At 46.1% G+C, this 25,000-nt stretch overlaps 2 protein-coding genes across 2 annotated transcripts in view; one reads left to right on the forward strand and one right to left on the reverse strand.

Annotated features, from left to right (window-relative positions):
- Nucleotides 1-13,093: 13,093 nt before the first annotated feature.
- sgcb (sarcoglycan, beta (dystrophin-associated glycoprotein)) lies at nt 13,094-17,907 on the reverse strand. The gene is made up of 6 exons (XM_084472822.1): nt 17,867-17,907; nt 17,129-17,338; nt 16,688-16,873; nt 16,113-16,304; nt 14,878-15,009; nt 13,094-14,442 (listed from the first exon to the last, which is right to left on the reverse strand). The coding sequence occupies exons 1-6, from the start codon at nt 17,879-17,881 to the stop codon at nt 14,248-14,250; spliced, it is 930 nt and encodes a 309-aa protein (XP_084328948.1). The 5' UTR covers nt 17,882-17,907; the 3' UTR covers nt 13,094-14,247.
- A 1,072-nt stretch (nt 17,908-18,979) lies between these two features.
- spata18 (spermatogenesis associated 18) overlaps nt 18,980-25,000 on the forward strand; it is a gene marked incomplete at both ends in the record, with an annotated part of 6,444 nt that continues 423 nt past the window's right edge. Inside the window, 11 exons of the mRNA XM_084472954.1 lie at nt 18,980-19,066; nt 19,713-19,818; nt 20,271-20,386; nt 20,584-20,702; nt 21,116-21,211; nt 21,827-21,961; nt 22,595-22,820; nt 23,453-23,611; nt 23,946-24,121; nt 24,450-24,573; nt 24,755-24,820. Coding sequence (XP_084329080.1) covers nt 18,980-19,066; nt 19,713-19,818; nt 20,271-20,386; nt 20,584-20,702; nt 21,116-21,211; nt 21,827-21,961; nt 22,595-22,820; nt 23,453-23,611; nt 23,946-24,121; nt 24,450-24,573; nt 24,755-24,820 — 1,410 coding nt within the window. The remainder of the gene's footprint in view (nt 19,067-19,712; nt 19,819-20,270; nt 20,387-20,583; nt 20,703-21,115; nt 21,212-21,826; nt 21,962-22,594; nt 22,821-23,452; nt 23,612-23,945; nt 24,122-24,449; nt 24,574-24,754; nt 24,821-25,000) is intronic.

Consider the following 25,000-nt stretch of genomic DNA (forward strand, 5'->3'; position numbering starts at 1 on the left):
CACCACACACACACACACACACACACACACACACACACACACACACACACACACACACACACACACACACACACACACACACACACACAGGTCAGGGATTGCTTCAGGACGACCATGGACTGTTGGGGCCCGTGTACGTTTTTGGGGACCGAGTGAATATGGACGTCCATTACGTCGTCCTAGGTGACATCTGGTCGTCCTCCTGGGCCCACGAAGCTCCAGGTCCGATATTAACTCGTGGCGTGGCCGACACGGACAGTGTTAGTAGATCCACAGCGGAGGGCTCCGGACCCCTCCCGGGACACGATGGAGTGCGGGGTCTGGGTTCTCTTGCGTAGGAAAGGAAAGGTAAGGGAGGTCTGCTGAATCATTGCTTTGTATTATATCACAATGGTCCTAATCTCAAACCCGAGGTTGACAACGATTCAGGGGGGAGGGGGAGGGGGGCAAATGTATGGAGGCTACGCTGTTATTTTTGCCTAGTATAACGTTCTCGTATAAACTCTAGTCTTTGGCTGTGGTGTAACGCGTTGTCACAGGTTTTGATATTTGCATGCACGCTCTTGTCAGCCTTCTGTGAATGGATGAGGTCCCCTTTTTGTAAGAAAAACGTTTTGTACAGGAATTAGTGAGATCTTTTTTCGTGCTTTTAATTTGGTATTCAAGAGTCAGGAGACTTTCTCTGAGACCCCTGATATGGTGTCCGTTAAGACCCGGAACGGACCTTTTATCCTCAGCGGAACTGTAGTTCCCTCCTTCATTCGGCCCCCTGTGGCATATCAGTGCACATTCTGTAGAGGTCTATGACGCAACCTCTAGTTTACAGCGTCACTTTTTACCCAATGGGAGGTTACAAGCTGCATTGGAATGTTGAACTTCATTGGTACCTTTCATAAATGGACATAAAGATTTGTCAGTGTTGAAGATACAGAAAAATAAAAACCTCAAAGGTTGTATCAACTTCCTCTGCTTCAAATCTCCATTTGTTGACTGATGCCAGACTCTGGTCTCCTCTGGCCATCGCTGCTTGGATGTCTGGCTTTCAAAACAGGCAGTCCAGTCGCTGGCCTGTGGTCCGTAGCCTTGGTTTCCGAAATACTGATGGAAAGTAAAAATGTGTGGAAAGCAAAGATGTGTGTAGCATCCAAAGATCTTACTTGAAATGCCTTCTGATCACCACTAGTTGGTAGTATTTCAGCAAACCTTGACCTATGAAAGTGACCTATTGAGTTCCCAACACCCAATGCAGTCCGATTTTTCTCTCCAAGTTTTGCTATTAGAAAGCATCAGCCAATCAGTTTGTAAGAGTTTGTTAGCAGTAGGCCTAGTTGTTAAGACTGTATCAACAGATTAAGAGTGTATTCTTCAATGGCAATGCAGAGGATGTGTTCACCTGGTCTTGACTGTATATATGTATGTAAACTATGTATGTATGTGTCTATATGTCTGTTTTCACTATAACCTATGTCTATATATACAAATAAAGGGGTTTATTGACTTAATGCTTGTCTTTATGTTTGTTTAATACAAATTTCCTTAAAATAACTAAACAAAAGCTTTTTCTTGTTACACATTATATATTAGTTACACAGTATATATTAAAAGGATCTTACAGGATCTACAAGATAATATTTGTGAAGCTAAGTACAGATTCTGGTCATTATTCATTCATGTTACATACAAGTTCACTGACAGAATTTGAGCATAATTGTTTCTTTACGAAAATGACAGCAATAAATGTTACATAAAATCGTATAAATACATTTGTAGGCTACACCTAGTTAAACGTCAGTCATTGAGTTTAATGAGTCAAACAGTGTGGAGTTCTGTATTTCTAAGTATTCTGGAGGATGTCTTAAATCTACTTTAGTATCCTCACCCTGCCTGTCGCGACCCAGGAGTCTGTTCTGATAGTCGGCTCTCTGGCGTGACCTCGGGAGTCTTTCTGGAGCTCTAGCTTCTTGTACTGATATGATACTGCTATGAGGTTCCAAGTCCTCACCAGAGAATGAATAGTTCAAACTGGGGGCCTCTCTCAAGGGAAGACCCTGATAGCTGTTTTGCTGAAAGTACCCCTCGGCCCCTTGCTCCATGTGGTCCGTGTCCCACCTTTTCCTCTCTGAGGACATGGCTCTCAGGGCGCCCAGGCCCCTCCTCTCCTGCGTGCCCATCTTCACAGATCTCCACCCCGTCACTTCTACTGTTCTAAAGGAGCTGTCCACCTCTGTTTCTGAGGTTGCCCTGACAGACTGAGCAAAAGAGCGAGCGGGGCTGTGAGTATGGTACTCCGGGAAGTCCGCCCTCCGGTCTCCTCGCGTTGAGGCGTCCTCACTCTCGCTACTGGTGGAGGAGTCAGGAGGAGGACAGGCTGGAACAGGAGGCGGAGATTCCAGTGGATCCTGCACATCCCGACTCTGCGTCTTCCAGCGGTCTTCGATAGAAATGTCAGACGTATTTGTTGACAGTGTTGCTTTGATATCAAGACGCCGTTTGATGCCGGTGATGTTGTCCAACACAGGCCAACTGATTGCTTCTCCACTATTACCTCTACTCGAGGCGTTGTACGGTGAAGGGGTTGCTAGTTTGATATCAAGACGCCTCTTGACGCCAGTGACGTTTCCCAGATCCACCAGGGGCCATGATTCTTTCTGTGCATCCATATCCGAAGCCTTAACACTGCTATTCTTCTCCGCCCATTCCTTGCTCTTATCCACTCTCTCCCCACTAGAAGACCGTATCTCAGTTTCAGATGATACCTTGAGTGGAGCAGCCTTGTTGGCGCTGATATCGAGACGCTTTCTTAAGCGCGATTTCCCAAGATTGAGCCCTGCCCAACGCGACTCCAGATCTGGAGTGTATTCTGGTCCTGGGATGCTCTTGAGGTCTTTGGTGTTGGCATCCAACCCATCTGTCATCACAGCATACTTCTCTAATTTAATAATTGGATCTCTCTTCGAAGTGAGAGAGTCGTCATATAATGGCCCTTTGAAATGTAAAATGGACTCATTTTTAGTGATCGATGATGACACATGCACCCCACTTTCGTGCTGACGTGTGTGGACTCGTTTTTCGTCCTCACTCTCACTGGTGGAAGACCCTGTATCATTTTGAACGGGGTCAACCTTTCCTGGATGTGGTATTGGTAAAGGCGTCTTTACATCAATACGCCTCTTGATGCGAGGGACACGGGGGTTAAGGTCCGGCCATCTAATCTCACTCATGGTTCCGACAACAGGGTCTCGTTTTACCATTTGGACTTTCACCTCGCTTTCACTGTCACTACTGGATGAGGAGAAACGAGACTGCAATGGTACTCCACTACCAATGGAGGTCCTCTCTGGTAATGGCGTTGCTACTTTGATATCCAAACGCCTTTTAGAACGGGTGATTTTATCGAGATCCACATGAGACCACCAGTCAACGTCAGTGTCATCCAGGGTAACAGCAGAACTTGGGGTTTTTGTTGATGCTTTGAAATCAAGACGCCTCTTGACATGGAGGTGTAGTCTGAGATTCAACTCGGGCCACTGGTCGTTTTTTGCATCGATTTCCGTATCCTTGATTGGTTTCACTGTGCCCAGGTGCAAATTAGGCTTATACACATTCTCTTCCTTAGTTTTCGTATAAGTGTCATCCACATTCATTGCAGGTCCCCTGGTCTCCTCTTCACTGTCACTGCTACTGGAGGTATAATCTGTTGAAGTTTCTCTACGTGTGACATGGTCATGGTAGTCTTGATCTGTGTCCTCCAGGGTCAGTGTAGGACCTGTGGTCTCTGTTGCTACTTTGATATCAAGACGCCTCTTGACACCAGTGACACGGTTGAGATCCACAAGAGGCCAATTTTCCTTCTGCACGTTTATTTCAGATTCTTTATTTGGGCCCACTGTGCCCAGATGCACTATGGGGGGAGAAACCTTTTCTATCTTCGTTCTCACATCAGTGGGCTCCTCATCACTATCACTGCTGGAGGTGGAATCGGTTGATGTTTTAATATTTACAGGTTGTTTGACTTGGTTGATGTTGCCAAGATCCAATTGAGACCACCTGTAGTCCTGATCTGTGTCCTTCAGTAACACTGCAGGACCTGTGTTCTCTGTTGTTGCCTTGATATCAAGACGCCTCTTGACACGGTTGACATTGCAGAGATTCAACTCAGGCCATCTGTCTTCCTGCGAGTTGATTTCAAAATCCGTGATTGGGCTCAATTTGCCCAGGTGTAATTTAGGCTGAAAAGCACTTTCCACCTTAGTTTGCACATAAGCGTCAAGATTAACTACAGTAAAGTCCTCTTCACTCTCACTGCTACTGGAGGTGAAATCTGTTGATTCTTTAATCTCTGGATGTGGTTTGACTTTGATATCAAGACGCCGTTTAATGCCAGTGACGTTGTTAAGGTTCATCTTAGGCCAATGGTCATCCTCTCCTCTCTCACGAATACTGGAGGTGATATCAGATGATGGCGTTTCTACTTTGATATCGAGGCGCTGTTTGATGCCACTGATGTTGCTGAGATCTAACTTGGGCCATCTGTCTTCCTGTGCATTGATTTCTGAATCCTTGATTGTGTCCAGTTTCAAATGGGGCTGATTAGCAGTTTCCACTTTAGTTTTCACATAAGTGTCATCCAGATTCACGAGAGGACCTATGGTCTCCTCTTCACTGTCACTACTACTTGACGTTGAATCTGTTGATGCTGTGAAGTCTGGACGTGGTTCTACATTATACCTGTAGTCCTGATCTGTGTCCCTCAGGGTCACTGCAGGATGTCCGGTCCCTGTTGTTGCCTTAATGTCTAGACGCCTCTTGACACGATTGACGATGCCGAGATCCAACTCAGGCCATCTGTCATCCCGTGCACTGATTTCCAAATCCTTGATTGAGCTCGCTGTGCCCACATGCAAATGCGGCTGATAAGCATTTTCCACTTTAGTTTTCACATAAGTGTCATCCAGATTCACGAGAGGACCAATAGTCTCCTCTTCACTGTCACTACTACTTGACGTTGAATCTGTTGATGCTGTGAAGTCTGGACGTGGTTCTACATTATACCTGTAGTCCTGATCTGTGTCCCTCAGGGTCACTGCAGGATGTCCGGTCCCTGTTGTTGCCTTAATGTCTAGACGCCTCTTGACACGATTGACGATGCCGAGATCCAACTCAGGCCATCTGTCATCCCGTGCACTGATTTCCAAATCCTTGATTGAGCTCGCTGTGCCCACATGCAAATGCGGCTGATAAGCATTTTCCACTTTAGTTTTCACATAAGTGTCATCCAGATTCACGAGAGGACCAATAGTCTCCTCTTCACTGTCACTACTACTTGACGTTGAATCTGTTGATGCTGTGAAGTCTGGACATGGTTCTACATTATACCTGTAGTCCTGATCTGTGTCCCTCAGGGTCACTGCAGGATGTCCGGTCCCTGTTGTTGCCTTAATGTCTAGACGCCTCTTGACACGATTGACGATGCCGAGATCCAACTCAGGCCATCTGTCATCCCGTGCACTGATTTCCAAATCCTTGATTGAGCTCGCTGTGCCCACATGCAAATGCGGCTGATAAGCATTTTCCACTTTAGTTTTCACATAAGTGTCATCCAGATTCACGAGAGGACCAATAGTCTCCTCTTCACTGTCACTACTACTTGACGTTGAATCTGTTGATGCTGTGAAGTCTGGACGTGGTTCTACATTATACCTGTAGTCCTGATCTGTGTCCCTCAGGGTCACTGCAGGATGTCCGGTCCCTGTTGTTGCCTTAATGTCTAGACGCCTCTTGACACGATTGACGATGCCGAGATCCAACTCAGGCCATCTGTCATCCCGTGCACTGATTTCCAAATCCTTGATTGAGCTCGCTGTGCCCACATGCAAATGCGGCTGATAAGCATTTTCCACTTTAGTTTTCACATAAGTGTCATCCAGATTCACGAGAGGACCAATAGTCTCCTCTTCACTGTCACTACTACTTGACGTTGAATCTGTTGATGCTGTGAAGTCTGGACGTGGTTCTACATTATACCTGTAGTCCTGATCTGTGTCCCTCAGGGTCACTGCAGGATGTCCGGTCCCTGTTGTTGCCTTAATGTCTAGACGCCTCTTGACACGATTGACGATGCCGAGATCCAACTCAGGCCATCTGTCATCCCGTGCACTGATTTCCAAATCCTTTATTGAGCTCGCTGTGCCCACATGCAAATGCGGCTGATAAGCAGTTTCCACTTTAGTTTTCACATAAGTGTCATCCAGATTCACGAGAGGACCTATGGTCTCCTCTTCACTCTCACTGCTACTCGAGGTTAATTCTGTTGGTGCTGTGAAGTCTGGACGGGGTTTTACATTATACCTGTAGTCCTGATCTGTTTCCTTCAGGGTCACTACAGGACCTGTGGTCTCTGTTGCTACTTTGAAATCGAGACGCCTGTTGACATGTGTGACACGGCTGAGATCCACCACAGGCCAATTTTCATTCTGCACACTCATTTCAGAGTCCTTCTTCTGGCTGACTGTGCCCTGATGCTCTATGAGTGGAGACGCCTTTTCTGTCTTTGTTCTCACATCAGTGGGCTCCTCATCACTATCACTGCTGGAGGTGGAATCGGTTGATGCTTTGATATTTACAGGCTGTTTGACTTTGTTGATGTAGCCAAGATCCAATTGAGACCACCTGTAGTCCTGATCTGTGTCCTTCAGTAACACTGCAGAATTTGAGGTCTGTGTTGTTGCCTTGATATCAAGACGCCTCTTGACACGGTTGACATTGCCGAGATTCAACTCAGGCCATCTGTCTTCCTGTGCATTGATTTCAAAATCTTTGATTGGGCTCCCTGTCCCCAGGTGCACATTAGGCTCATCTTCACTCTCACTGCTACTGGAGGTGAAATCTGTTGATTCTTTTATCACTGGAAGTGGATTGACATGGTACCTGTAGTCCTGATCTGTGTCTTTCAGGGTCATTGCAGGACCTGTGCTCTCTGTTACTACTTTGATATCAAGATGCCGTTTGATGCCAGTGACATTGTTGAGATCTAATTCCGGCCATGTATTTTCTTGTGCATTGATTTCAAAATCGTTGGATGGATTCACTGTGCCCAGGCACAGATGGGGCTGATAAGCATTTTCCACCTTAGTTTTCTCCTCTTCACTCTCACTGCTGCTGGATGTGAGATCGCTTGATGCTTTAATATCTGAATGTGGTTTGAGTCCTGATTCAGTCCTGTAGACTGAATCTGTGTCTTTCGGGGTCACTGCAGGACCTTCAGTGTCTGTTTTCACTGTAATATCAAGACGCTGTTTGATACGGGTGACGTGACTGAAATCCAACTTGGGCCAGATATTGTTTTGTGCGTCAATGTTCTTGCCGCTTCTTCCTGTTCCCTCATCTTCATCTTGATTAAATGTGTACTCTGTGACCTCATCATCACTTTCGCAAGAAGAAGAAAGTGATGAATCAAAGTGATCTAGGTCCGTTCTGCCGTTCTCACCCTCCAACACCTCCTGCGAAGGAATACTGATTGGTTGTTTTGAATGGGTCTGTTTGTCAAACCTAACAGCCCCTTTAATGATCTTAGTGTGATCATCCCCACTGAGATGAGAGGCAGAGCTGGAGCTGGACCTGGACCTATCAGATTGCCTCAAATCATCTGACGTTGGGAAAACAATCTTTTTTGAACGATTGATAGATCCGGATCGACTACTAGACCTTACTGAACCACTTTGAATGGATTCAGGGAAATCAAAGGCATCTCCGCTGTCGTTTGGCTGGTCCTGGTCCCGGCGCTTTGCATTGTTCAGGTGTGGGGACCAATCAGCAAACGGTTCAGAGGCGAAATCTGAATCAGTCTCCTTCTGGTGGATACAGTTATCAATGGGCTGAGAGGATGAGACTTTCGACAACTTCTTCTTTGTCCTCTTTCTGTTGCCCTGCTCCTCATCAGAAGATGAGGACAGACTCCCTCGCTCTCTCAGCTCATTGTCAACGGGCTGAGAGGACGAGGCTTTCTGGGACTTCTTCTTTGTCCTCTTTCTGTTGCCCTGCTCCTCATCTGAAGAAGAGGACAGACTCCCTCGCTCTCTCAGCTCATTGTCAACGGGCTGAGAGGACTTCTTCTTTTTCCGTGTACTGATGCCCTGCTCCTCATCAGAAGAAGAGGACAGGTTTTGCGGATGCCCACTAGCCTGAGTAACGTTATAGTCCATGCTCTGCTCGTGGTTTTCTTGAGAACTGAAGGTCACTCTCCGCTCTCTGTTAGAGACGATCACTGGGTCGTCCTCTTCGTCCGAGTAGGCCTGGTTGTCGTAGGGTCTCTGACCAGTGGACGAGACTGAGCCTGGTTGAGCTGAAGTGTCTTTCTTAACGCAACATTTTTGACAAAGTACATCGATACATGGTCTAGCGAAGACGCCAAGGATAAACGCCACCAGGAAAGTGAAGAAAACAGATAGACCCACGGCCAGACCCAGGCGCTGATTCTCGTTCATGGCCCTTACTTGACTCGCACGGCCTATCCCTTGGGTGTCGCCGGGTAAACTTCTGGGCAATCTGCCGTTGGCCCTAGCCTGCCCTCCGCCTAGTTCCCTGATTTTCAGGTGGTAAACAGATACAACATCTTCGTGTGATTTGGACAAACAAATGTAAAGTCCTGCGTCCCTCTCTGTGATGTCTGTAATCAGTAGACCCGCCTGGGACGCGTTGGCTGACACTTGACCTTTGGGAGTCCACCAGGTTGAACCTATAACAAAACAAAATATCGAAATGAAGGTATGACACAGTTAAACACACCGAATAAATATAAAAATGTAAATGATGTATTTATCCTTTCTTAGATTCCTAGAGATACCAAGGATTTAGTTGAACATTATAAACATAAAAAAAATAAACAAAATCAATAAATCCCATCAAATAGCTACCTTTTTGCGTTGAGCAAGGCAGCAGAACAGTAGACCCGTGGTCGACAGTGAGATCCTGATGGAGCCCGGGCTTGTTCTGGGCACCCGGACACCCCAGGTCCTCCTCGTGGAGTTGGAGCAGGTCTCTCCCCGCAAGCGAGGAAGGCGAGTGACACACCATGTCTAACCAGCGCCGCTGGTCTTCGTCCTCATCCAGGGCCACCCGCCTCTTCAGGCTAGCCATGTCACAGTCACACCGCCACGGGTTTCCACCTCCCCTGACCTCCAGCCCCACGCGCAGTGACCAGAAGGTCGCTGGAGAGAGGCTCGTCAGCAGGTTGAAGCTGAGGTCGATGACCTTGGAACGCAGGAGACGATGAACAAGGTGATGTTACTGAAACTTGAGTTTGATGCAATTTCTAATCTGGTCTGGAACAGCTTATTTTACTTCACTCTCTGGCAAAGTACCTTGCTATCATATTAATTTGTAATAATTATGACCCATTTTCATATACACATGTACACATCATGAAACGTAATGAGTGATTGGTAATGACCAGGTATATGGTTGATAACAAACTGCTAATAAGGAAGAAATACATATTCTTAGAAAGAAAACAAGAACATCAGACCCTCTAGGAAGAAACCCTGTTCTATCATTTATCCCATAATAACCGTCCTCTTACAGTGAGGTTGGTGAGGCCTACGAAGGCCTGAGGGTGTAGGCTGCTGATGAGGTTGTGGTGCAGGTGGAGCTCCTTCAGCTGCTGCAGACCCTCCAGGTCCGCTGCCTCCAGGGTGGAGATCTGGTTGTAGGAGAGCTGGAGAACCTGCAGAGCCCTGCTCCCTCCCAGCCCTGAGGAACATCGACACGGCAGGAGAATGACTTGAAGGAACACGTTTAAAGACAACTTGGTACCGACTTTGTTGAGATGTACCAACTGTACAACTCCAAGATGTAACTATTATGCAAATTCTACTTACTTTGTGTTTTGATTTGTAAAGCTAAACTGCACCCTTTTTGTTGTTTCGCTAATTTGGATTGCATGCTTTGATTGATAGCAGCCTCACTTATCATATGCCTCATGAATGACTGTCTACTAAATTAATAAATGTGAACTTAAGATAACTTAAGGTTATGAAACAGCGTGGGCGCACCTAACTTTCCAAACACAATTTATATTGATTAAAAGTTCTCAATGATCAATACATGTGTTATCATTGCCACTGCAATGATAAAATTAATGTTGGAAAATAATGTGCATGTGCAATAATGTTGTGGACCCAGAGAAACATTTCTATATAACTTCAAGTATGACAACCAACCCCCTACTTTATTATAGTCATTATTTATCAGATGCTGTCATCCAAAGGCACTTACAGTGAATTCAGTTATTACATTGCATTACAGAACAGATAGGGCTTACTCAGGAAATGTAGCTCTAGGATACCAATAAGTAGGCTGCAGACATCTGTGATCAAAATCTGTACCTCTTGGCTGGGAGTTGAAAGACCCTGCCACACTATCCATCTATCTATTCCCTAAACGTTATCCTAAGATTATATCTTGGTGTGGATTTTGTAATTTTTTTTTGACAGATGGGAAGCCATTTTGTGACTAAAATGTTTGACATTTATGTAGTTCCTTCTCAAAATTTGAATTTCCAAGATGAAGGTCATTGTCATTGCCCAATAATTATCCTGCATGTTTAAACACGTTTGCCAGTTGCTAAATCGTATCAATGCACATGCTTACACTACAAAAGACTGAGCTGAACATTTATGCTCATGGCACAAAGTCTCTCTGGCTGTCTCTCCTGCAGTCTCAGCAAGAGAGGCTCTCAGTGAAGCGCCATGGGCCTTTGCATCAGTACAGAGGCTGCAGTGATCCGAATACCAAACAGAGACGACTATAACTGGTCCAATACTGGCCACTGAGTTCTCCCTAAACAGACCGGCTAACCACACACTCTTCCTGAATATTAAAAAAAAGGATTAAAAAAAAAGTACTGAAATATTCTGCCAAGCAGAGGCATGGAGTTTCTCAAAATCATTCGAAAATTTAGTATGTTGATTTTTTATGTTGATTTTGATCATTCTCCTGTTCAAAGGCGATAGTTTTTTACTTGTTTACCTGCTTCTTAAATGCATAGGAGGGCCGCAAGCAAGAGCGTGACAGGTTGTACATTAATCTGCCTATTGTGTCATTATCTGGAGAGCAAAGTTCCAGCCGTAATTACTGAGCACTACTGCACACAAGTTTGTTTACCTGTTACGAGCCAGCTCTACCCAGCTTAGCTACCTCGTCATCAAGTCAAAAGCTTATAAAATACACATGGAATAATATGAAGAAAAGACATGTATATAGGAGGCTGTACTAAAATACAGGGGGCATAATACATTTTCACACTATAACAACATTTTATATGGGCAGTTTTACAAGTTAACAAGTTGAAATGTCTTAATGTCCATAGTCACAGGTGCTTTTATCCACAATGGTTTTCAAGGAAGGCAGATCGATTACACAGACATTACTGTCATTGAATATCTATGTATTACAAAACACTGTACAACACTGTAAACACAGTAATACAACCTACAGAGGGTTGTAATTAAAGAAAACAAAACAACACCTATTCCTTGCCATTCCTACATTTAATCTCTACCCATCTTCTAAAACACCTGCAGACCCACCTCTTCCGAAAGCTTCTCATCAAATAACAAATAACTTTAATCTTGTTGTTGTTGAGGTTAGGGTTATGCTAAAGTTAAAAGGCCCAGTGTTGAGATGAAACCCTTATGCAGTAATAAAAAGAAAATACAATCAAACTATGTCAGATTCCTATAGTTACTATTATATATATATATATATATATATATATATCAAATTGATATAATCAAATTGATTAGGAACGGCAATCAAAGAGTGGATTGATCCATAAACCATCCCACAGTAGGTATTTATTACTGATACCAGATTATATCTTAGGTGTTGGCGTGTGACTCACCCCGGGGTATCTCCGCCAGGCGATTCCTCTCCATCGATAGCAGCAGCAGGCCGGGAGCCCAGGAGACACACCTCGGGCCCCTCGGGCTCCTCTGGTTCCTCTGGTTCCTCCAGGCCCCAGGGGACCGCATGCGACGTCCACCCCCGTCGGAGCTCCACTTATCGAGGCAGAGAGAGAGGGAGGACATCTGGTTGTTCCCCAGCCGCAGGGCCCGGAGCTCCGCGGCAGGCCTGCGGAGCGCTACGGAGCTCAGGAGGTTGTGGGATAGATCTAGCTCCGCGGCTCTGTCCATGGAAGGGTGTCGTGGAATGTGGGGGAGCCCAGAGGAGGAGCAGTTGATCAGGGTGTGATCCAGGCAGACGCAGGCCTCTGGGCAGGGGATGAGGGGGACTGGGGACGACCAGCACCCCCAGGAGCCCCAGAGCAGCAGCAGAAACTCCAAGCCGGGCTGCCGGGGCAACACCATGATCTGTCTGGTGGGAGACCGGAGGTCCCGTGATGATGATCAAATCATGGATCTAATGATAACGGATCACTTAAACACCCCATTCAAATGAACACAATCCAAGAAACAACAAAACATCCAAAACAACAAGACTCCCCTTTTTAACAAAAACACCTCACTAACAATATCAAAAGACAGTTGATGAAACTCACCTGTCTCAAACTCTATTCACTAGAATGGTGAAATCTATAACTTGTAGGGTTAGGTCTTTCAATCTCCTGAGCCACAGCTGAACTGATCCTTCTACTGTAGTTTCCGTTCAAAGTCTAGAATAGTGGACGTCCTTATTTAACAGATGACTTATGTCTTGTGGAGTTTCCTTCAATAATTGACACACAGCTGGTTAATACCTCACTTTCATTGTGTACTTCATGCTGGCCAAGGGGGCTGATCCTTAGATAAACCAAAGCCAGCCTGAATGCAACATGACAGTAGATTACCAGCAGGGTCAGTCGAGTCAACTGTACTCAATTAATTCTAAAAAAAAAATTTTCTTCCATTTTTTATTTATTTAAACAAAACAGATGATTGGCAGAGGTATTTAAAAAGGGCGTGTTTCCATGTTTGTTTTTATACCTGCATTACCTCAAACTGTTAAATTGCAGTCATTTTGTTCGAGAATGTGATTCCTCTGTTTTTCCTCCACAACCCCTAAATTGATGTAGATTGGATTAAGTTATTACACAGTGCAGGTTTAATGTATTCATTTTCATTCCTGCAGTGAAAACCGTCACTTTCCAAACTGAAAAACGGCAGTGTTATGAAAGAGACAAAACACAGAAATACAAATCAAACATTACTTCTAGCGCTGAAACAACAGGGCTATATTGCACTCAGTTCACTCTGTTACATTAACTTCAAACCAACCAACAATTAAATATATCAACTTCATGAACGCAAACAATTAAAGACACTTTAATTTAGCTGTAGTGTATCTTGATGCAATAACCGTGCACTTTAAAAGCAATGCAATAACACAGTTAAACATGTTCTAAAACACACATCACAATGCTGTCCCTTCTTTTGGCACATCTCATCTACACTCGATGTAGAAATGATGTATTAAGCAATTAGTAATACTGGATGGCTTATAATACTGTTCCGAAACATTGTCTCCTTTCAGAAGCTGAAGTGAAAGAGTTTTATAGTGTGCCACACTTTCAGTACAAAATAAAACAAAATGGATTGCCATATAACAAACAAGCAAACCAACCTTGTAGCTTGTAAATAAAAGGCAAATGTAAAGCTTATATGAAGATAATAAGGCGTGTAAACTTCCTTCACTGCAATGCCATGCAAGGGTCAGTCAGTAGGTACAGAAACACTGCAGTACTTCAACATATACCTTTGGCTAATGAAACATCCCTATGTGGCAAGTAAGCAGCACATTACCCAAGGGAGGCGAAACCGCACCGGCATCTTGCGGAGGCCACAGTTGAAGACCTGCGTCAGTTTGGTGGGGAAATGTTTTTGGCAAACGAGGGACAGGGCTGGTGTTGTTGGACGGAACTTAGTGAGGAGGTTCTAAGTCTGTAGTACGCCAGTTCTTAATGGACAGTCCGAAGTGCAGCGGTACTCTGTGGGATAGTTCTTAATGGATGGAACTTCTTGGGCTGGTTCTTAATGGGCTATTCCTAGTGGGCAGGTCTTATCGCGCAGTTCTTACTGGACGGGACTTAGTAAGGCGGTTCTTATTGGACAGTTCAGAGTGGGTTCTAACGGGTAGTTTGTCGTACAGCAGCATGGCAAACTATTGAACCGTTCTCGGTGGCATTAAACTCATCGGGCTGTTCTGATAGGTGGTTTTTTTTTTCCGACCCCGACGGCTGTGATTGGGTGGTGCCTAGTGGCCGCAGGGGTTGTCGGAGGTCTGGCAGCCCATGTTGGAGTACTTGACCTGGAGGCGGAACAGGGTGCCGTCGGCGCACATGCACAGCTTGTAGCGCTCCATGCCCTCGTCGAAGAAGACGTCGCCCGCAGAGTGGGGGATGCGCGAGGCGTTGAACATCAGGGAGCCGTTCAGCACAATGTTGTTCTCCTGGGGGAGCAGAGAGGGAGGACGCGTTACTACGACTCTGCCAGCGGGGGGCGACAAGCCATACCCAGCGTTCCCATGATATTCATGGACATTCATTCAACGTACAATTGGATGATTATATAAAATGTTAATCTGTCTATATATGACTCCGCTATAGTGATCTAAAAAAAAAGAATAAACATATACTATACATCATATGATAACATTGGGCCACTGTTATACAGTTAAAGTTATACAGTTACACTGAATATACCCAGGTTTCACACACATCTCCTGCGTGTCTCTACATCCCAATAAACCCATACGTGAGATATGGCATGCAATTTTATAGGACGGAGCACTGCTTACAGTTGCGTCAAACATCATGAACAATAACACGTAAAGCCTACACGGGAGGAGGATATGTTATACTCCTGTGGCCGAGGTAACGCTTACAGCTCGGAGCTCGATGTTTCCCCCACTCTTGAACTCCACGGTGCGTCCCATGATGTGGACGCCCTCGTTGCCGCGGACGATGGCCTTGCCCTCGCTCTTGATGGTCAGGTCTGACGAGGCGTTGCTGGTGATCTGAACACACAAGACTCCATCGGTCATTTGAACTTCACCAAACATCGTATACCGTTATGCCACTTATCCGAAGCGCCTGAGTCATTTTTACAACTAAATACAGGTCATGGAGGAGCAGGGTTTGAGGCCTTTTTGTTCTAGGAGACCCTAACAACTAGCCTGGTCCTACCAGACTCTCGTACTCCATTTCAGAAGAGAAGTAGTATAAATGAAAATAATATTGAGCGGAAGTACGTAGGCGGGCGGTGCCAGGCTACCTAACAACTGGCCTATCCTGACTATCGTAAAACCACCACTCAAATCACTCTGTGAGTAAGGCTTATGTTTACCCAGGGATGTGCCTTGCTCAGGGGCACTTCCAGGGAGAGCTGGGTCTCAAACTAGCCCTAGTTGCCTTGAGTTCATGCAGCTCTTTATTGAGATAATCTGCCTTTGACAAATATGGGCTTGGAAATGGTTGTCTTTTATGTGGAGGACATTGGCCGCCCCTTTCCCAGGGGGAAGATAGTGATGATTACATCATCTGTTTTCCTGTTGGCCTTTGCTGTCTATTCAATCACCCCCTACACACACACACATTCCAATAGGGTTACACACCCATATTTTACAAATTCCATAAATGTTGACGTGATTAAACGTTTTATAACATGATTAGAAGTTATTGCAGTTTTGATACTGAATGATACGATGTCTTCTCGTTGATTACGGATGGCTTTTTTGCCATCAGTCATGGAAGCTTTGTGTCTGTTTGTGACGAGACGAATGGCTTCTGACACAGGGTCAGAGTCTTATTGGCCAGGCCTTATTGGCTGCTCAACAGACGAGGTTGCTAATGTGTTTTTAATTTGACCTGGGAAGTCTAAATTTTGATTACAAACCTCTTTATCAAGAGACCTGCCCAAGATAGCAGTGGCGGACGTAGGTAGTAACAGTAGCACTAGGTAGAGGGCAGCGTTTTGTCAGAGGTCTGATGGCCCAGGTTGGAGCACTAGACCAGCACTGGAACCAAACCACCAGTACGGCTCCACATCGCCTTACTAAAGCACACGGTAAACAATCTTTCCAAATGAACAGTGAAAAATTGAAATCCACCTGGTACGTACCCGTTCCGTGGAGGCTTTCTTCACGCGCAGCACCTTGACGCCCTTGGGCAGGTGAAACTCGTGGTTCTCGAAGTCAGTGCTGAAGAAGGTGGTCTGGGTGCGGGGGTCCGTGAAGGAGATCCCCACGTCGCTGACCACCGAGGTCTTGTCCTCCTCCACGCTCAGCTTGGTGGTGCCCTGTTGGAGCACCACCTGCGACACAGCGGGACACACCGGGACAGAGACGGACACACTTTACCATGTTCTCATGAGACAGGTGTAGAAGACACTGACCCCCACGGGTCAGGGGGAGAGGGAGTCGATTTGATCATTCAGGACTTGATTGTCCAGTAGCTGGAGTACCTCATGGACATGTTTAGGTTTTTTTCACATCCAGTCGAACTTGGCCCCACAACCACCAAAAACTGCACTCCAGGATGTTAGCAGACTAGGTAAACGCAGCCCAGGTTGGAGCACTATACCAGCACGCGGAGGTTGATCATATTTTCCAACAATCAATAAATTCAATAAAATCAGCAGTGATCTGTGATCAATTTAAATGGCATAACCAATGAGAGGTTTCTGTCACTACTCACCGGGTTGTTGTTGCCGGTGAGCACCAGGTCCTGGTCCTTGCGCCCGCCCACGGTGCTCTTGTGCAGGGGGAACACGGTTCCCATGTCTGCCTTCTGCTTGAAGCGCAGAAGCCCGCTCTCGTGGAACTCCATGCTCTCACAGCCGTTCGGACCGATCCGAATCACCGTCCAGATTACCAGCGTGATCTAAGAGACGACAGAGAAAACCATAAATAAGACCTCTACAAGAAGGATGTTCTACTCCAAGCAGAAAGGTTCTGGGTTCCATTCCCAAGGTCCACAGCCTATTGCCTAACCTGTAGGCATCCTTGAGCAAGATGCTTTAATTCCCCTACCTTCTCCTTAATGACAAGTTGCTTTGGACAAAACTTGTCTCGTGGCTGAACTACTTAATCATAAATTGTGAAGCTGCAATCAGTAACAAGGTATAACTGTGCTCACAATGAGGTTGATGAGGGCGAGGAGGAAGAGGAGGACGATAATGCAGACCGCCATGTTCCCCTTGCGTCCCCTCAGTCCCGTCTTGTGGAGCCGCTCCTCCTCGATGGGGACATAGCCCGCCTTGAAGTTGCTGTTGTGCTCCTTGTTGACATTGCGTCTCTCCACCGCCTTCTCCCGCATGGACTTCTTCACCGGGCCGTTGGAACTCTCCTATAAAATACATGGAGCAAAGGAACAACCTTTAGCTCCGAGCCGAGGTGACACTCTGAATATAACATGAATATGGGTTTGATGACCCATATTCAATGGCTGGTGGCGTGATAGGAGAACTAAGCGTACTACTTGTGTTGGTGTTTTTTTATTCGCTTGTCTGTGTTTAGCCCGGCTAAGGAATGCGTGGCGCTTCATGTCAGCGTCTGTATGGCTGAGGCAAGAACTAAAAATAAACGAACCGCTTACAGACATTCACATATTAACGTATGCCTACTATTTCACTTACAATGCCCTTCAAATTACACATCCAAATAACGTTACAGATAATAAGCTACCGATTTTCCATTACACTAAATGTGTGGTTTAAACGACAGCAGAAAAACAAGCGGACGATGCCGGCTGAAATGCCACGATTCGCCATTGTTGAGATTACAAAATGCAACACACTAGCCTCAGATACAACGATAAAAAGGACAATGACAGTGAGGTAAAAACTGTAAAAAATATATATATATTAATACAGACCTGTTCAGACGCCATCTTGACCCTCCCCCTGACGCTGGCGGTGGACAACTTGGGCGAAGGAAAGTGGACGAAACCACTTGTATAATTAACCAAAATACAGTTAATCAGAATAAATGTCGAGAGAAATTAGGTTAAATATATACATATAGATAATACATTAATTATAGTGAGATTTTATTGAAAAAATATCCTCTTATATTATGGATTCTTGAGGTTACACTGTGGATGTTTACAAATGATGGTTCATTCTGGATCTAGCCAGCCAATAGCAGAGCAGACAGAGAGGTCCCAAAATAGGTAAACATGCATGCCCATTCATATTTTCCATATTAACCGAAGGAGGGGCGTGTAGACCACACACAAACACTCACACACACGCTCGGTTTTCAAAGGCATTTAATCGATTAATTGTCGAATACGTTATAACTATATACTAAAGTTATTATATAGCCTACTCTGTAAGCTTGTCATTTAAGTTAAATAAGACAACCATGCAATAGGCCATAATAGGATGGAATAGAATGGAATATCCTATTACATTTTAGATATATGCATTACTTGGCTGCATGCACAGACACCTACGCAAATAAAAAAAACAACGGTCACTTCATGATTAGTTACAATTTTCCAGATTGTTGAAAAAAAGTGCAAAAACACATACATTGATTGAAACACAAAATGTATGTTTTAATACAATTCCAGGCTCTATCGCCGGAAACCACCGAGACCTGTAGCTGCTGATCCTGTGCAATGATCCTTCGCGGTGTCGTTTGACCGTCTGGCATTACATAGGATAGCTACAGTTGTCGCGGAGTATCTGCAGCACCACACAGAGCAGGTGGATTCTGTTGTGTTGTCGACATTCAAACACCACACAGCGATGCGCCCTGTTGTCGGTTCCCGTTCCACGGCGTTGCTATAGTCGAGGCGGTGCTTAGAGAGGTGACCGGACGTGGACTTGGCTTTAGTACGAACTCTAGAGCATCAAACGCCAAGCGCGCCCAGCACCAGCACCACCACACGGGAGGTCCCGTCCCAGGATAAAAGCGACCCGTTGTCTTTTTAAGCCTCGTCTTTTTAAGCATCGCAGGACCACTGGAGGAAAGGAAGGACATGGCCGATACCCTGAGGAGACTTGTGAACATATCTGCCTATGGCGCTTTACAGGACAAGCTTGAGAGCTGGTTCAGGGACTACCATGTAAGTCATGAATAAGTCATTACTGACCTAAATCTGACCATGCCACTTCATCGCGGCCGGACGCGGCCACCTGAAAGCCGATACGTTTTGGCACTCTAGAATAATAAGCTCAAAGCACCAGGTGAAAGTGAAATGCACTTGGGTCATTTTTATTTGAATGTCGCATACTAAATGTTCTTAATTTTTGTAACTTAATAATAATAATAATAATAATGCAGATTGCTGTTACAACAGCTGGAATTCAGACACATTTAAAACTGCACTTTTCGAAGGCACAGCGAAGCACTTCATTGCATTGATTTGCTCTGCAAAGTTTGGTTGCTATGGACGCCATGGCAACCGCCGTAGTATGGGTGCTATGGTTACCGGTGAACCCTCTTCCTGCAAATCAGTTCGTGGAAAAATGTCCTCGAGTCTAGCCCACTACTACTAGAATTGTATTGCATTTTTAAAATTGATATATATTTTTTTACACATTATTGTCCGAATATTTATATATAGGCCTATCATAATTATTTATAATAAAACAAAAAAGCAAAATTATCACTTATTATTGCATGCAACCTATGTTTCAGAGAGAATCCAAAACATAAAATAGACGTCAACAAACATGCTATTTATGCGCTGCATTTGTTCCTCCTCTCAGGTGATTTCCTGCGACCAGAACCTGAACCGCTGCTGTGAGTTGATTGAGCTCACGGCTAAGATCCAGGGACAACTCTTCACCATCCTCAACTTTGCTGCTGCAGAAGGTAAATATTATCTTCATTCCCCAACCCTTATATCCCATCTGGGATCAATAAAGTCCATCTTATCTTGTCATCTATGGACCTAACCAGGGAAAAATGTGCATCAAGAGATAATAATAATAATAATAGATAATAATTAAACCATCAAGGCAGTTTTTCATAGAAGAAGAAAAAAAGTTGAGTTAATAAGTGAGTTAATAGTTCTATTGGTGAGGGGGGTATACATGCCAAAAGGTTGTGGTCTCTGGAACTCAAACCCCAATGTCCTACCTTCCTGAACGCACCACTATTCAAAACCCCAAGCAGCTCCTTAAGGACACGTTTCCAAACGACTGAAGGGTAAATAGTAAAGAATACGGGGCCCCAACAATAGGGCCCTGGATAACACCTGTGCACCTATCAGCTCTCTGCTATGTCGAATCCAATCACATGACTCACATGTCTCTGTGATCCAGGGGGGCACTATGCTGGCGTGGACACACTTAAAACACGCCTCCTCCCGTGGCTGGGGACATGCTTCTCCCTGGCTCGGCCCTCCGTCAGCGACGACACCAGCCTGCAGCTCATGCAGGTGACCTCAGCCAATCGGCATCCGTTACACTATAATTGGTATTATTATTACAGTAATAATTGGTATTATTATTACACTATTCGTATTATTAATTATTAGATTTAGAGTAATGTTTTGAACAGTTTGAGCTGTTTAAAAGGTTTGGAGCCCCCCCTGGTGTAAACGGTTGAATCTATGTGTGTGTGTGTGTGTATAAGGACTCTGCCCTGAAGGAGAAGAAGATCAGGGAGCTTTCCGTCTCCCATGACAACAACATGCAGAAGATGGAGACCCAGCTGTGCTCCACCCGCCTGCAGCTGGACTCCGTCAAGTCAGAGTGAGTCTGGTCTGCCTACCCAGTACCTCGTATGAAGTGCTCCCAAACACAGTTTGACCTCTCCTGCATGGGCCTTTATGTCGGCTTTATGAATATGCTCCTGAATAATCATTGAGGTTCAAATATAATATGTCTAATAACTAATAGACTATAAAATAATAGACTATAAAATAACACTTCCCCCCCCCAAAAAAAAATCATCCCTCATAGAGATATCCCGGTAGCTCCAGCATCTCTAAACATACAGGGAGTTGTCGTAAAATGAGCGATAGCTGCCACGTATACACAGGCGATTATGTCATTAACATCATAGGAGGGGTTGTAGCTTTTCTGTGTGTGTTTGATCAATGAAGGGCCCTGTAGGAGCCCTAAAGACGTGCCCACGTTCACTTTGACGTGGTCCCTGTGTTCAGGCTGGCTGACGTGCAGCTGGAGCTGGACAACACCAAGGACAAGTCAGCCACCACGCTGCTGGCCACCGAGGACGAGATACTGCAGCTGAGGGCAGAGTACGTTAAGAGTAGTCATCACAACCATTTGACCAATATGACCGAAACAAATACTTAAAGGGCCCTTGATTTGCCAACAGGTGTGACTTCAAACTCTCTTGAGTGACATCACAAGTGGGAGGGTCATGTGTATGATGGACAGATCAGCCTACCAGTTGGTACAGTCCACTGTAGTTAGGCTGTTCTATCCGTGGTCTGGGTGCACGGTCTCATGTGTGATGTCACAAAACAGTTGACTTGTAAAGGCTTATCAATAGGACAACCGGTGTTGTCCTATTGCTCAGGAGGTAGAGCGGGTTGGCTGGTAACCGCAAGGTTGCTGTTTCGATCCCCGGCTCCTCCTCCCTAGCCGAGTGTCGTGGTGTCCCTGAGCGAGACGCCCTCACCCTAATTGCTCCTGACGAGCTGGCTGTCGCCCTGCGTGGTTGACTCCGCCGTCGGTGTGTGAATGTGTGCGTGAATGGGTGAATGTCAGTCAACACTGTAAAACGCTTTGGATAAAAGCGCTATATAAATGAGGACCGTTTACCATTTACCATTTGGTCCAACTAGGAACCCTTTAAGAGCTCTTCATATCCACCTGTGTTTTTACGTGTGTGTGTGTGTGTGGTTCAGCATGCGTGCGGCCCACGAACAGCTGGAGGTCTACAGGAGGAAGGTGGAGGTTGTGGACGAGTATGAGAGGCAGGTCCGCCTGCTGAGAGACGAGGTCTCCTACCTCACCTCAGAGAAGAGCCTGCTGAAGGAGAGGTGGGCACAGGCATGCACACAAACGCGCACATATGTGTGCGCACACACCAAATGCAGATGCGCATATACTGTACATTGCAGATACACAACCACACACATATCTCATATATCACACACACATCTAGCATGCACACACACACACACACACACACACACACACACACACACACACACACAAACAAACACACACACGTGCATATGCCAATCCAATCAGATCCTTATCTCTCTCTCTCTTTTCATTTCTCCCTCTCTCTTTTCTTTTCTCTCTCTCTCTCTCTCTTTCTCTCTCCTACTCTCTCTCGCTCTCCTTCTCTCTCTCTCTCTCCTTCTCTCTCTCTCTCTCTCCTACTCTCTCTCTCGCTCTCCTTCTCTCTCTCTCTCTCCTTCTCTCTCTCTCTCTCCTACTCTCTCTCTCTCTCTCCTACTCTCTCTCTCTCTTTCTCTCTCCTACTCTCCTACTCTCTCTCTCCTTCTCTCTCTCTCTCTCTCTCTCTCTCTCTCTCTCCTACTCTCTCTCTCTCTCTCCTACTCTCTCTCTCTTTCTCTCTCTCTCTCTCCTTCTCTCTCTCCTACTCTCTCTCTCTCTCTCCTACTCTCTCTCTCTCTCTCTCTCTCTCTCTCTCTCTCTCCCAGGTTGAGCAGGAGCCGGTCGTCCAGCCCGCTGCCCCGGCGGCCCCCCAGCCCCCTGAGGTCTGAGTCCCCCACGCGCGCCCAGCTGACCCAGTCCTCCCGCCACGCCCGCCTGCTGTCACGCTTCAGCGACCTGTACGCCGTGGAGCGGCTGGAGGCCCAGAGCCTGCTGCGCCGCTACGTCAGCGACCTCGCCATGGTCCAGAAGATCATCTACATCGCTGCCGTGGTAACCGCTCAATTCCCCCCCCCCCCCCCCCCCCCCCTCCACTGCATTCATACATAGACCTGAAGAATAAGTCCCTGGCTTTTTTTTTTTTTGTAAACGATTATAAATGCTACTTTAACGGCACAGACAATCCAAAAAGCCAGTCGACACTAGATGGAAAAAGTGTGTAGTTCAAAACGTGACGCAGCTTTTACTTCTTCGCCACCTACAGAGTTTGCTATGTACGATCCTTCAAAAACACCACGTTATTTCCCGTAGACATTTGACCGAGGGAACCGGAGCCTCGGAGGCGGGACTTATTCTTCAGAGGTCTAGTGTTACATGCGCAACCGAGGCCGTGACCCGCAGAGGAGCTCACTATCACATTGCAACATGTGATAGTGTAACATAAACATGTTTTTATTCAGACACGTGTCATGTCAACAGTTGATTTCATCCAAAGTGTCAGCAAAGTCATGAGGGAGCAGGGAGGGAGACTGGACGTCTTGCTCAAGGATCGGGGATTGAACCCAGGACCAGCATCGGCTGGGAGTCGAACATCCTAGCCACTGAACCACAAGCGATGAGTGATGACGATAACAGAAATGTGACATATAATTTCCATTATGAATAATTTCCATCGCCGTCTCCAGGAGTCCTTCCAGACAGCGAAGCTGGCCTACAGACAGTTCAAGTTGCGCGTGAGGAAGACCCTCTCCCCGTCCCACATGGGTCCGGAGACCCTGGACGACTCAGCCGTGGACTATATCGTCCGCAACCTGGATCTGTACGATGTCCAGGCCAGCGTCAACGTACGTCTGATTACACAATAGAGAAAAACTTTTTTTTTTTTTTGATTTATTCATCATTCATTGTGTCAGTTTCCCCAAGATGCAATTTATTTTTTGATGGTTCATAAATGTATATTTTTATGATAATTGATTTATTGATTTGATTTACTGTGACCTTTTCCCCAGGATGATCTAAATCCTTGTTTATAAAAAAAAAAAAATGGGACTACAGATCTTTTTCTGTTTATTGTTAATTTATGAATCACTTAGTTATTGATTAGGTTTTTACTATGATGATTACCAGGATGTGATCAATCACCCAATCTTCATAATTTATTGTTTGTTTATCCCCCAGGACGTGATCAACGCCATGAACGTGAACCCACGGATCTCCTTCCCTCCGGAGGTGGACTTCGCCCTGGTCAGCAGCCTGATCAGGGAGACCTGCAGGCTGGCCTTCGCCATGCAGACGCTGGACCCCCCACTGGACCTGGCCTTCTCCAGCGATGGGGAGCTCTTCAATGACAACAAGTAACTCAGAGACACAATCTGACCCATCATGAACTGAGGAGAGCTCAGACGCTGATATAGATACATGAGCGACGGTCATGAAGATCTTGATACGGTCAACGCCCGCAGCTATGAAGGGAAAGAGAGTTTAATGCAGCACATTTACACGCAGGAAAGGAAAGCAGATTGTAACCCGATTTCCTTACATCATGTAAACACGGAAGCCCAGTTACAACACCAATGAGCTGCGCTGGCAAACCCATGACCCAGACTTTGAGGCCTAGGTCCTTCTGCACACACCGATTCACTGTGCCCCCCCCCCTCCTGCCTCCGTCCCGCGTGACAACAGGTATCGCCGTAGCTACGACTCTGAGTTTGCGGCGCCGCTGGTGCTGTATCACGTGTGGCCCGCCCTGATGGAGGCGGACATCGTCCTCGTCAAGGGAGAGGCCGTGACCCGCAGAGGAGCTCTGGTACGCACACACACACACACACACACACACACACACCCCCCTCCTTGCTCTGCATGACCACTCCCCCCTGATACACACCCAGATACGCCCCACACACCCTTCACTCTCCTCACTTTGTAACGTGTACTACTTTCACTGTTTTTTTTTTTTTTTGGGTGCCATGGTTACGCTCCCCTTCCAGTGGAGAAGCCGAAGCCGCAGCAGCAGCCCCGTGCGGTCGCGCTCCCTCAGTCCGTCACGGGCAATGGTGAGTCACCGTGCACGGCCCACACACACACACACACACACACACACACACACTGACCAGCGCCAGGTTTTCAGTGATTTTAGCACTGGACGACGCTTCCACCCAGAGAGACTTCCGGTGAATCCGGGTTCATCCACGTTGATATGGAGAAGGTAGGGGTTAGGGCATCTCGCTGAAGGA

Source organism: Micromesistius poutassou, assembly GCF_964030765.1.
Source record: "Micromesistius poutassou genome assembly, chromosome: 9".
NCBI classification, from domain to species: domain Eukaryota; kingdom Metazoa; phylum Chordata; class Actinopteri; order Gadiformes; family Gadidae; genus Micromesistius; species Micromesistius poutassou.

Excerpts from the sequence above, each read along its gene's own strand:
- sgcb (XM_084472822.1), bottom strand. Across the intron at positions 16,305-16,687 it reads TCACCGGCAACAACAACCCG|GTGGTGCTCCAACAGGGCAC; the intron begins GTGAGTAGTGAC and ends GCTGTGTCGCAG. Across the intron at positions 15,010-16,112 it reads AGAAAGCCTCCACGGAACGG|ATCACCAGCAACGCCTCGTC; the intron begins GTACGTACCAGG and ends TTGTGTGTTCAG.